The sequence below is a fragment of the Natator depressus genome, chromosome 23, assembly GCF_965152275.1.
Source record: "Natator depressus isolate rNatDep1 chromosome 23, rNatDep2.hap1, whole genome shotgun sequence".
In the NCBI taxonomy this organism is placed as follows: domain Eukaryota; kingdom Metazoa; phylum Chordata; order Testudines; family Cheloniidae; genus Natator; species Natator depressus.
In genome coordinates this window covers 1,230,657-1,242,208 of record NC_134256.1, presented here as the reverse complement: position 1 = coordinate 1,242,208, position 11,552 = coordinate 1,230,657, and the positions used below count along the sequence as shown (strand labels likewise).

The window sequence follows — 11,552 nt, the reverse complement described above, 5'->3', positions numbered from 1 at the left end:
GGAGCCAGCCCCACCCCATGCCCCGGCTGCTGGGCTCCCTTGGGACCTGGCGAGGGGCTGAGTGCGCCCAGGCTTGTGGGGTGAGTGAGGGCATGGCCGCCCCCAGGCAGGGCAGGTCTACGTAGAACCCAGAGGACATGGGGAGTTTCCTGCAGACAATGGGGGGGCTCCCCAAGGAAACAGGGGGAGCCGGGCCTGGTTCTCTGGGGCTGAGCCCGCAGCCTCCACCTCTTCCCTCCAGACCCCTGGGAACTCAGCACCCCTCAGAACCGGGCCCTGGAGCCTGGATTTCCCAGCGCCGGCCCGGGAAAGGAGGCCACTGCCCCGGCCCTGCAGGGCATCAGGATTTCCCCTCTCTCCGAAGCAGCAGGACACACGCACCCGACAGGATACGGGGCCGGAGTGAGGGCAATTCCTGGGGCAAAGCCCAGCGCCGGGCGGCTGCGATGACAGGATACGGACCCTGGACTTCAGGAAAGCAGACTTCGACTCCCTCAGGGAACAGATGGCCAGGATCCCCTGGGGGACTAACATGAAGGGGAAGGGAGTCCAGGAGAGCTGGCTGTATTTCAAGGAATCCCTGTTGAGGTTACAGGGACAAACCATCCCGATGAGTCGAAAGAATAGTAAACATGGCAGGCGACCAGCTTGGCTTAATGGTGAAATCCTAGCGGATCTTAAACATTAAAAAGAAGCTTACAAGAAGTGGAAGGTTGGACATATGACCAGGGAAGAGTATAAAAATATTGCTCGGGCATGTAGGAAAGAAATCAGGAGGGCCAAATCGCACCTGGAGCTGCAGCTAGCAAGAGATGTCAAGAGTAACAAGAAGGGTTTCTTCAGGTATGTTGGCAACAAGAAGAAAGCCAAGGAAAGTGTGGGCCCCTTACTGAATGAGGGAGGCAACCTAGTGACAGAGGATGTGGAAAAAGCTAATGTGCTCAATGCTTTTTTTGCCTCTGTTTTCACTAACAAGGTCAGCTCCCAGACTGCTGCGCTGGGCATCACAGAATGGGGAAGAGATGGCCAGCCCTCTGTGGAGATAGAGGTGGTTAGGGACTATTTAGAAAAGCTGGACGTGCACAAGTCCATGGGGCCGGACGAGTTGCATCCGAGAGTGCTGAAGGAATTGGCGGCTGTGATTGCAGAGCCCTTGGCCATTATCTTTGAAAACTCGTGGCGAACGGGGGAAGTCCCGGATGACTGGAAAAAGGCTAATGTAGTGCCAATCTTTAAAAAAGGGAAGAAGGAGGATCCTGGGAACTACAGGCCAGTCAGCCTCACCTCAGTCCCTGGAAAAATCATGGAGCAGGTCCTCAAAGAATCAATCCTGAAGCACTTACATGAGAGGAAAGTGATCAGGAACAGTCAGCATGGGTTCACCAAGGGAAGGTCATGCCTGACTAATCTAATCGCCTTTTATGATGAGATTACTGGTTCTGTGGATGAAGGGAAAGCAGTGGATGTATTGTTTCTTGACTTTAGCAAAGCTTTTGACACGGTCTCCCACAGTATTCTTGTCAGTAAGTTAAGGAAGTATGGGCTGGATGAATGCACTATAAGGTGGGTAGAAAGTTGGCTAGATTGTCGGGCTCAACGGGTAGTGATCAATGGCTCCATGTCTAGTTGGCAGCCGGTGTCAAGTGGAGTGCCCCAGGGGTCGGTCCTGGGGCCGGTTTTGTTCAATATCTTCATAAATGATCTGGAGGATGGTGTGGATTGCACTCTCAGCAAATTTGCGGATGATACTAAACTGGGAGGAGTGGTAGATACGCTGGAGGGGAGGGATAGGATACAGAAGGACCTAGACAAATTGGAGGATTGGGCCAAAAGAAATCTGATGAGGTTCAATAAGGATAAGTGCAGGGTCCTGCACTTAGGACGGAAGAATCCAATGCACCGCTACAGACTAGGGACCGAATGGCTAGGCAGCAGTTCTGCAGAAAAGGACCTAGGGGTGACAGTGGACGAGAAGCTGGATATGAGTCAGCAGTGTGCCCTTGTTGCCAAGAAGGCCAATGGCATTTTGGGCTGTATAAGTAGGGGCATAGCGAGCAGATCGAGGGACGTGATCGTTCCCCTCTATTCGACACTGGTGAGGCCTCATCTGGAGTACTGTGTCCAGTTTTGGGCCCCACACTACAAGAAGGATGTGGATAAACTGGAGAGAGTCCAGCGAAGGGCAACAAAAATGATTAGGGGTCTAGAGCACATGACTTATGAAGAGAGGCTGAGGGAGCTGGGATTGTTTAGTCTGCAGAAGAGAAGAATGAGGGGGGATTTGATAGCTGCTTTCAACTACCTGAAAGGGGGTTCCAAAGAGGATGGCTCTAGACTGTTCTCAATGGTAGCAGATGACAGAACGAGGAGTAATGGTCTCAAGTTGCAATGGGGGAGGTTTAGATTGGATATTAGGAAAAACTTTTTCACTAAGAGGGTGGTGAAACACTGGAATGCGTTACCTAGGGAGGTGGTAGAATCTCCTTCCTTAGAGGTTTTTAAGGTCAGGCTTGACAAAGCCCTGGCTGGGATGATTTAACTGGGAATTGGTCCTGCTTCGAGCAGGGGGTTGGACTAGATGACCTTCTGGGGTCCCTTCCAACCCTGATATTCTATGATTCTATGACAGGATCTGGGGGACAAGGGGGAAACAACGCATGGACCCAAAGCTTCCAAAAACCATTTTATTGCTTGTACCGTACAAATCCGAGGGCGCAGGTGATGCGCCGTGGACAGATTTACAGAACCAAAACACTCCAGGAACTAGGAAAAGCGAGAATAGTCAGAACTCACAAACTATCTTACAGAGTGAATCAAGTATCACAGCCCAGCCTCCGGGCCGCGTGCGGTCAAAGCTTCAAACTCCAGCTTTGGAGAAGTTCGTCCCCCCTTTGCTGTCGGGGAAACCCACAAGGACGTGTCAGTCTAAGTAAATGCACCTCAACTGTAGCAACTACAGAAAGGGGGAAAAGTTTCTGGACCCCTCCCTGCTCCGAGCTGGCGAAGGGAAGATGGCCGGGCCACTCGCCGCGCCAGGCAAGCCCCAGCACCACGGCAGAGCTCACACAATCCAAGCTTGGAGACTGAGGTCAGCTCGGGGGCCGCTGGCAGGAGCCGTGCCCGAGATCCCAGCGTACCAGCTGCAGGGTCTGCGTCATTCATCCGAGGTGCCCTTCGCGTTGGAGGTTCCCTTCGCCACAAGAGTAAAATCTCCCACCCCACCGGGCAAGAAAACTCCTGCCCCGCTGGCTGCTCATCCATCCTCAAAGCTGGGCGGATGCCGGGCTGGCCGCATACCAGGGCGGAGAAGCGCTCTCAACGGGAGCCGTGTCCTGGGACAGCCCCTGCCAGCCGGGGAGGGGCAGCCGTTCACCCCTGGACGCTTGGTGAGGCACAGAAGGGCACTGGATGGGCAGCAAGCCCAGTAATGCTGGTGGGAGGGAAGGACTCGGCAGCCCAGCCCCTGAGCAGGTGAATCAACACGAAATTCCAGCGACTCAGCAAGCGAAAGGCCAAATGGACATTAAGGCTCTAAAGCTCTGCGAGAAAAAGCCACAGCACCGTGCCCGGGGAGCCGGCAATCTGGCCAGACGGGCAACCCGGGCGGCCACGTGGGTTTTAAATTAAAGCTTTGCTAGGGTCCCACCTGGCTCCCTGACAAACACAGCGTGAAATACACAGCCCAAGCAACGAAGCACTTTGACAGCGTCTACAAATGCTGCTCCACCCAGGCGAGAGCCAGGCCGCGCCGCCGACCAGCAGCCCGTGGTCTGCGTGTGCTCGGTGTGGGGCTGACGTGCTGCTCCCCGGACGCGGGGCCCCAGGAGGTTCTCAGCGGCCAGCTGAGCTCTGCACATGGCCTTTCTCCAGAGAGGAAATCGCCGGCCCCCATTGAGGGGCTCGCGCACGGGCCTGACACAGTCTGGGAAGGCCCAGGGAGGTTCGGAGAGCTGGGCTGGTGGTTAAAGGCACCAGACTGGGAGACGGGGGTTTCCTCCGCAGCTGTGTAACCCTGGGGGAGTTCCCAGGTCCCTGGCCGTACAAGGGGGATAAACCTTCTGCTGGGACCTCGGGGGCAGCACCGACCCTGGCGGGCCCCGCTCTCCAGGCACTCGTTTGCTTTCCCCTCCCCAAGCCCAGCTGCGGCCAGGAGCAGACCCCATCACAGGGGGGAAGACGAGCTTCTCTCCAGGGGAGGCAGGGCACACCACCAGCTCCTCCGTTCAGCCTGGGCCCCCCTGCAGGGAAGTTCCCAGATGAACTCCAGCCAGCGGCTCTGGCCACTCGGGGCCACCTCCCGTTCTGCGGGTCCCCTGCCAGAGCCCTGGGCTGCGGGAGGAGACAGACCAGCGCTGCCAAGACTCTCGGGCGCAGCCTGAGCGAGCGGGGGAAACCTGCCCCAACCCCCCGTGCCAGTGTTGCCAGGGGTGCGTCACAGGCTGGGACAGGTCACGAGACCCGTCCCCCCTCCTCTCTCGGGGCTGAGGCTGCACCAGGCTCGGAGCGCGAAGTGCCTGAGCCTCAAATTCAGCCCAGCTAACCGCGGGCGGGTGCCACAGCCAGGGACAGGAGGGTTAAGGGGAAGTTGCAGCAGGGTAGGGGGGCGTATGAGCCCTGTGGACCCCCTCACTGAGTAGCCCCAGATCCCGCAGCCTCAGCCCGGGCTCAGGCCTGCGGCTACCTGCTCCCCCTGCTGAGGGTGCCTGTCCTGGGTGGCAGCTGAGCAGTGGGGAGTCTCTCTCCCAAATCCCAGCCAGGCCGCACGGCCGGCTGCGGCTCTTGGGACGAGGCTCCCGCCCTCCCTGAGAAATTCAGAGACTTCGGTGAGGAGCAGCTGGAGAGGACCGGACCGAGATCGGCGCTGGCTCGGACACTGGTAACGGCGGCAGAAATACTCAAGAGCTTAAAAATTAGGAGCTGGCAAGCATGCCGAGCTCCGAGGCGGCAATCCCGGGGCCTGACCTTGCACAGCAGGAAGAGCTAAGCTGAGTACTTGGGGCATCTGTACCGAGAGCCCTGGCCCCCCAACCCTCAAATCAGGCATAATCGGCTAAATACCAAAACACGAGGCCACGTGGTGTCCTGGCCGTCAGCCATTCACCAGTGCGTCCATTGCCTGCAAGGGAACGGCACCATGGGGAACGAACCCCAGAATTAATGGCTAACCGGCTGACCTAAGTAAAAATCTTGGGGAAAGAGACCCCACACGCCAGGGACGCAGCCCAGCTTGGGCAAGAGCAGGCGAGAATTTCCCATCAAAACGTGTCTAACTGAAAAACTGCCAGGCCAGGCTCTCGGTCCAAGCAGCTGCAGACCCCCCGGAGTCGGGGTCCTCCCGCCATGCACCCTGAGGTCGCCTCACCTGCACAACGTGGCTGTAACCTGCACCCCAGGTGCATCGGCAGCCCCAAGGCCATGCAGCTCGGATGGCTCTCTGCCACTGGACTAGGGGTTGCGATTTCCGGCCCAGGCGTAGCTCAGAGATGCTGGGCAGGGAGACCCGCTGTGGCTCTGGGATGCCGGCAGGAGCAGAAGGCAGCTGCTCCCCTTGCCCCTCAAAGCTGCAGATGGTTTCAGAGCATCTGAGTCTGACACACACGGTCCGGCAGCTTAGTGACAATGGGGAAAGAGCGCTCAGCTCCCGCGACTCATAACTTTCTCTGGCCAGTCTCCGCTGCCCGATGCACTCCGCCCAGCCGCTGGCACTGGGTGGGACGGGTGGAGCAGCGCTCCCCAGCCCCTCGGCAGTGTCCACGACAGCCCAGGGTGCGTCCGAATGGGGAAATGGGGCCTTTGGCGTGTGCTGTGGGAAAAGATTAGCCCGAAGTCTGGGGGCTGAGCCGGCGGGTGAGCGGCTCACAGGAGCTGCGGAGGAAGGTGCGTCTCCGGCCGAGCGCTGCAGTGTTTATTAGCTGCCTGGTCGTTCGTGTAAAATCCTGCCGCACGCAGGGTGTGAAGGGACCGCAGCACCGAGCACGCCGACTTCTGGCTTTAAGGCAGCTTTGAAGAAAAACATTATTGCTTTTACAACCGTGCGCGTCGGACACAGGTGCCGCCGTGGGCTGGGGTTGGCTTTCCTCCGGCAAGAACCCCCTCCCTTCCTGACACGCCACTTCCCCATGGAAAGGGCCGGCTTCTTCCTTAGTGCTCTTGTGCCGTGGGAGCCCTGCTGAATCTCCAAGTGCCCACCAGACTCCCTCCCCCCGCCTGCCCGCAGAGATCCACATGGCTCCAGCTGGTGCCCCTTTCCCAGCAGGTGTAAGGAAGGGCGGCAAAGATGTAACTGGCAGAAGAGAAAACAGGAACCAGGAACCCAACCCTGGGGCTGGCGAGCCAGTGTTCCTCGCTGCACCGGAGCAATGAAGTAAACAGCAGCCCTCGGGCTGAGGGCCAACCCGCCGGGCTCTCGGCCTGCTCGGAGGGTTTACTGTGCGTCCCAGCGGAGATTCCGAGTGGCGTCTTACGTCACGTCCACACGGCGTCGCTCTCCGTGACCAACAGAAATCTCTGGACAGAACGGGCGTCATTCCTTGCAAGTCAGTTTCGATTCCACAGGATTCCTCTCCAAGAACCTCTCTCCTGGTCTTTGTTTTTTAGGTTATGGCTAGCTGACAACCCGGCCCGCTGGACCCTTGGACGCTGGAGGAAGGCTGAGAGAGGGGCTGTCTCGTGGGGTGGCGTGTCTTTAAAAGCTGTAAGCACTTCTAGGAGTTTAAAAATAAAAGCAACCCCATGGTACTGAACCAGCCAGGGCTTGGAGCTGCTCAGAGCCACGGAGCAAGAGCACTTCCTTCCTTTCCACGCAGCTCCAAACGGGGACCTAGCGTCTCCCCGCTCGCCTGGTGGTGTGATGCCAACCTGGCTGAGTTTCAAACAGCTGGGGCGGCTGCCCTGCAGCCTCCGGGGGCCGGGCGAGTGTGTGACCAGATTGCTGGAGAGAAATCCAAGGAACAAAACCAACAAGTTCTCCCGTGCTTGGAGCCCAAGTCTCTGCCTGCCACCGCCTATTCTCGGATGCTGGCGGAGTAGGAGAACTGGGGGAAGTGCGTCCGCTGATCGGCCTCCAGGGAGTCCATGCTGTCATCTGCAGACAGAGAGAGAAGTGGCTTATGGGGGGGGTGTCTCCAAGCACCACAGGGAGTTGGGAGCAGAGGTGGCCTTCAACAGGACTCATGCTCCTAAACCCCTTGGATGCTTCCACAAATCGCCTCCAGAGAGCCTGTGCAACCCGAGATGTCCAGGAGTTGGGCTACGTGGTTTTTCTCTCTGCCTCCTTCCCACCAAGAGAAAACCAGGGGCCCGGTGGGCTGGAACCGCAGAGGCCTGCTCCCAACTCCCAGCTTCCAGGCTGGGTCCCAGTCTACACTGGGGACCACCGTTCCCTTCTCCCTCCGCAAGCGGCTCTCGCCGTGTGTCTGAGCAGCACACGACAATACAAGGCCCTGGATCTGGGCTGGTCCTTGTGAGTGCTCCCAGAGTGCGTGATCAAACCCTGCGTCCTGGGGTCTTTCAGCTGACATCCCTCCATGGATATCAGACACGCCGCATACAGCCCCACGCACTCTGACCCTAGGGCAGCGCTGACGTCCTCACTACACAGTGGGGTGCCATGAGACAGTGGGTAGAGCTCAGGAATCCTGGCTCCCGGTCCTGTGCTTAGGCCACTAGACCAGCCAGGCTTCCCCTGCTTTCTGTGCTGGGTGGGGTGGAGCTCCCCACATTTCAGCCCCTCCCCAGAGCCCAGCGCAGGCAGCTCAGCCATACTCACATCGGTCAGGAGGCGTGATGGTGATCGACTGCGCTGTGAACTCGTCGTCAAAGTATCGCGTGTCGATCTCAGATGTCACTTGGGGCTTAAACGGCGGGACGAGCTGTGCAGCAAGAGAGGCTGACATCGGTAACAGGGAACGCCCACTGGCTCCCACCCTCCCCAGCACGGCAGCGCGGCTGGGTCTGCGCCTGCCACCGAAACCATCCCTCTGGCTGCATTCCAGGGCCCAGCTACACCTCAGCTCACACCAGCCCCACGTGGACGCTCGCACGACTGCTGAAGGGCAGCGTCAGCCAACCTGTTACACCAAGTGACGCCCCGCTCGCCATCTGAAACCAGCCCAGGGACTGAGTCCATTTCCACTCACCCCGTGAGCTAATCCCGTGCAGCTCCACCTAGACCAACCCAAGAGAGGTCGCCGAGCAGCAACGCCTGCCTGCCATGTGAAGGGAGGTTCCCGCGAAAAGCAGGGCTGGCTTTAGACACAGCTCCAACCCCTCCTCCCCCGGGTCTGCAAACCGATCACCGCAGCTCTGAAGTAAGGCACGAGAAGCCGTGCAACTGAGCGGCCTAGGCCCTCACCCTGCGCCCACGCGGGGCATCTCTGCGACGGGCCCAGGCCCTCACCCCGCACCCACGGGGGGGGTGTATCATGAGCTCTGCTCTGTGCTGATCAGGTGTTAGCAAAGGGCGGGTTTTGCACAGCCTCACATGTATACTCAGTGGCAGTGGGCTGTTCTGAGAACTCTTCAGATAAGTGGTTCAGGGGATGAGAAAAAACCCAGGACCTCCACAGCAAAGAGGGTTCCCCCTTCTTACCTTCTTCTGAACCACGTCTTGCCAGTTGATGGCCGTGAAGAAGCGGTGCTCCATCACCTCCTTGGCGTCGTTCGGCCCTCCTCCTAGCCTGGAGACACAGAGCATCCTTACTCCCTGGCCCTCGCTCCAGGGCCTGGGCTACTTGCACTGGTTTCCAGGTGCAATTTTAAATCCATTTAGTCAGATGGTGCCAAAGGTCAGGGAGCCCCTTGTAAATCCACAGGATCCTGGCATGTATCGATTAGCAACACTGAAACCAGCGCATCTACCTAGACCCTCAGCCTGGTCCCGCTGGACCTTCTGTGTCTAGACTCCTAGAGTCCAAGGCCAGCGGGGACCACTGTGATGAACTGGTCTGACCCCCTCCAACCCAGGCCAGAGACCTGCCCAGAGAAGGCCCTAGAAGCTTTAACCCAGGTTCTCCTGGGCAGGAGACCGAGGACACTTCGCCTCTGGTCTGCACCTGCCATGGGGGATCTCCCGGTGCTTTCCCAGCCCTGACCGTCTCCACAGCGACCGACGCACCTGCCGTGGAGCAGCTGCCACCCCCGGAAGGAAGCCAGTGAGAGCCGGCGCCATGGGACCAGCTTGGGCCCAGCGAGCCCCTGGGTGCATGTGCCCAGCACCCACCCACCTCTGCTTGGGGTCCTTCTTGAGCAGCCCGGCCAGCAGGGCCTTGGCCTCGGGGCTCAGGGTGCGGGGGAAGCGGATCTCCTCCATGAGGATCAGCTCAAAGAGCCGCTCGTGGTCCTGGTTGTAGAAGGGGAGGCGGCCGCACATCATCTCGTACATGACGACACCCAGCCCCCACCAGTCCACAGCCCGCCCGTAGTCATTGTCCTCCAGCACCTGTGCGGGGAAAAGGTGCGGCTTGTGAGCTGCGGAGAGGAGTCCAGCCACTAGCCCCCCTCTCCTCCCAGAGCCGGGAGAGAACCCAGGAGTCCTGGCTCCCAGCCCCCCGCTCTAAACACACTAATCCACCTAGGCAGAGGATTTTCCTCATCAGCTTTGTTTCTACCTTAGAGTGGGGAACAAGCTGGCCAGAAACGGCGTGGAAGGGACCGTTCTGGTGCAGCCAGGGCCTCGTCCCAGCCGAGCAGCAGAAGGATTCTTGGACGTGTCTAGGGGCCCACTGGCCTGAGGTCAGGGTGATGCTCTGGTTTGTGAGGTGTGTCTAACAGCAGCAGTCAGCGCTGCCAACAACCTCCTGTTATACCCCACTCCCGGCCACAGGACATTGACCCTTCGTCTGTGGGCCTGGCCCAGGGGGCTGGGTCCGGGCCGGGCAGGCAGGATGCCTGGGTTCTGCTCCCAGGCTCGTCACTGTCCGGCTGGGCGAGTCCCGTCCCCTCGCTGTCTCTCTCTCCCCCACCTGTGGTCTGGGAGCTCTTCGGGCAGGCACGGTCTCTGCCCACCCAATGGCCCCTGGCCTGGGTCGGGGTGGTGCTATCGTAATACACCTAATAGTGAAGGATCAATACCTCCGGGGCCAGGTACTCCGGCGTCCCGCAGAAGGTTTTCATGGTGGCGCCGTCCGTTATGCCTTCCTTACAAAGCCCGAAGTCCGTGATCTTTATGTGACCGTCTTTATCCAGCATCAGGTTCTCCAGCTGAAAGGCAGAGAGGGAGCGAGGGGGTCAAAGCTCCGGTTAATTCCACTCGCTCGTCCACACAGAGCCGAGACTGTGAGCTCGATGGGGCGCAGTGGCTAGTCCGGGGCGGGCCAGGGAAGCATAAAGATGCCACCAGCATCATTAGGCCTGGGTAACGATCAACAGCAAGTCAATCCTCGTCAACCCCCGAGAGAGCACTGGGCCTGACGCGGCCTGCGAGGGATGCAGGCAGTCTGGCTGCATTCAGGAGCAGCCCAGAATCCCACCCTGAAGCCGCCTCTCCTCGTGGGCACAGCCTGTGGGCAGAAAGGCGAGCCAAGGGCAGATCATCCAGAACATGGGGTTAGGTAAAAGAGAAAGTTTTAAACTACCCTCCCCATGAATCAAGCGCTCACCAGGCCGTACTGGGGGCTGGGACGGAGCCCTGAGAAACGGGGCTGCTTGCGGCCAAGCCTCTGCTGAGTCCAGCCTTCAGAAGCAGGGAGAGGAGCAAGGGGCCCTTGCCTCCTGTTCTCCAGACACCTTCCTGCAGTGACGAAATCCAGCCAGGGCACGGCGCTGCTGAGACACTCACCAGCTGCCTGCGTCTCACTGGCTGAGCCAAGCAAGGAGGGAACAGGGACCCAAGGGTGTAGAATTCAGTTTCATTTTTTAAAATGCAAGAGCCTGGTTCCCAACGGCTCTGAGCACCGACTCCAGCTGCAGCCATAGGCGCTCAGCGCCTCTGGAAGGCGGGAGCTAGCCAGAACCCGGGTGGACTGGCTGTTTGCCCTGACATTACCTTGATGTCCCTGTAGACCACGTCCCTGGAGTGCAGGTACTCCAGCGCGGACACTATCTCAGCACCATAGAAACGGGCCCGGTCCTCCGTGAACACGCGCTCTCTCGAAAGGTGGAAAAACAGCTGGAGGGAAGGAAAACAGAGCAGGGGCCGTAAGTGCCCGAAAGCAGCCAAACGAGGGCCGAGCGCTCTGGCAGCTGCGCCGGCGAGAACGCCGACAGGTGTGTCCGACGCGCACTGCCCTGTACGTTGACAGCCCCCGAGACGGGGAGAAGGCCCGGGGCAGGAGGGGGAGAACGTACCCGGAGCCAGGCAGTTCAGAAAGGTTCCCTCAAAGACACTTGTGTTTCCCTTACCAAGGCCAGCAGGAGTCCTGCTGGGGGAAGTCACAGCAGCAGGCCAGCTGGTGCCTGACAGCCGGCAGCGGGAACGCTGGCTGGGAGAAGCTGGTCAGTGCTGCGTAGCCACACCTGCCACCCACCCCACGGGAGGTGGGTAACAATCCCCACCCCCACCATAGTTGGGAGAATGTCGTTCTTACGGCTAGATGGCCAATCAGTGATGGCTG

At 59.3% G+C, this 11,552-nt stretch overlaps 1 protein-coding gene across 1 annotated transcript in view; it reads right to left on the bottom strand.

Moving 5' to 3' along the window:
- Nucleotides 1-2,621: 2,621 nt before the first annotated feature.
- AKT2 (AKT serine/threonine kinase 2) overlaps nucleotides 2,622-11,552 on the bottom strand; it is a 32,950-nt gene continuing 24,019 nt past the window's right edge. Inside the window, exons 9-14 of the mRNA XM_074937740.1 lie at nucleotides 10,985-11,107; nucleotides 10,072-10,200; nucleotides 9,225-9,439; nucleotides 8,591-8,678; nucleotides 7,769-7,871; nucleotides 2,622-7,084 (exon numbers count right to left, since the gene is read on the bottom strand). Of these exons, the coding sequence (XP_074793841.1) occupies nucleotides 7,005-7,084; nucleotides 7,769-7,871; nucleotides 8,591-8,678; nucleotides 9,225-9,439; nucleotides 10,072-10,200; nucleotides 10,985-11,107 (738 nt within the window). The 3' untranslated portion in view covers nucleotides 2,622-7,004. The remainder of the gene's footprint in view (nucleotides 7,085-7,768; nucleotides 7,872-8,590; nucleotides 8,679-9,224; nucleotides 9,440-10,071; nucleotides 10,201-10,984; nucleotides 11,108-11,552) is intronic.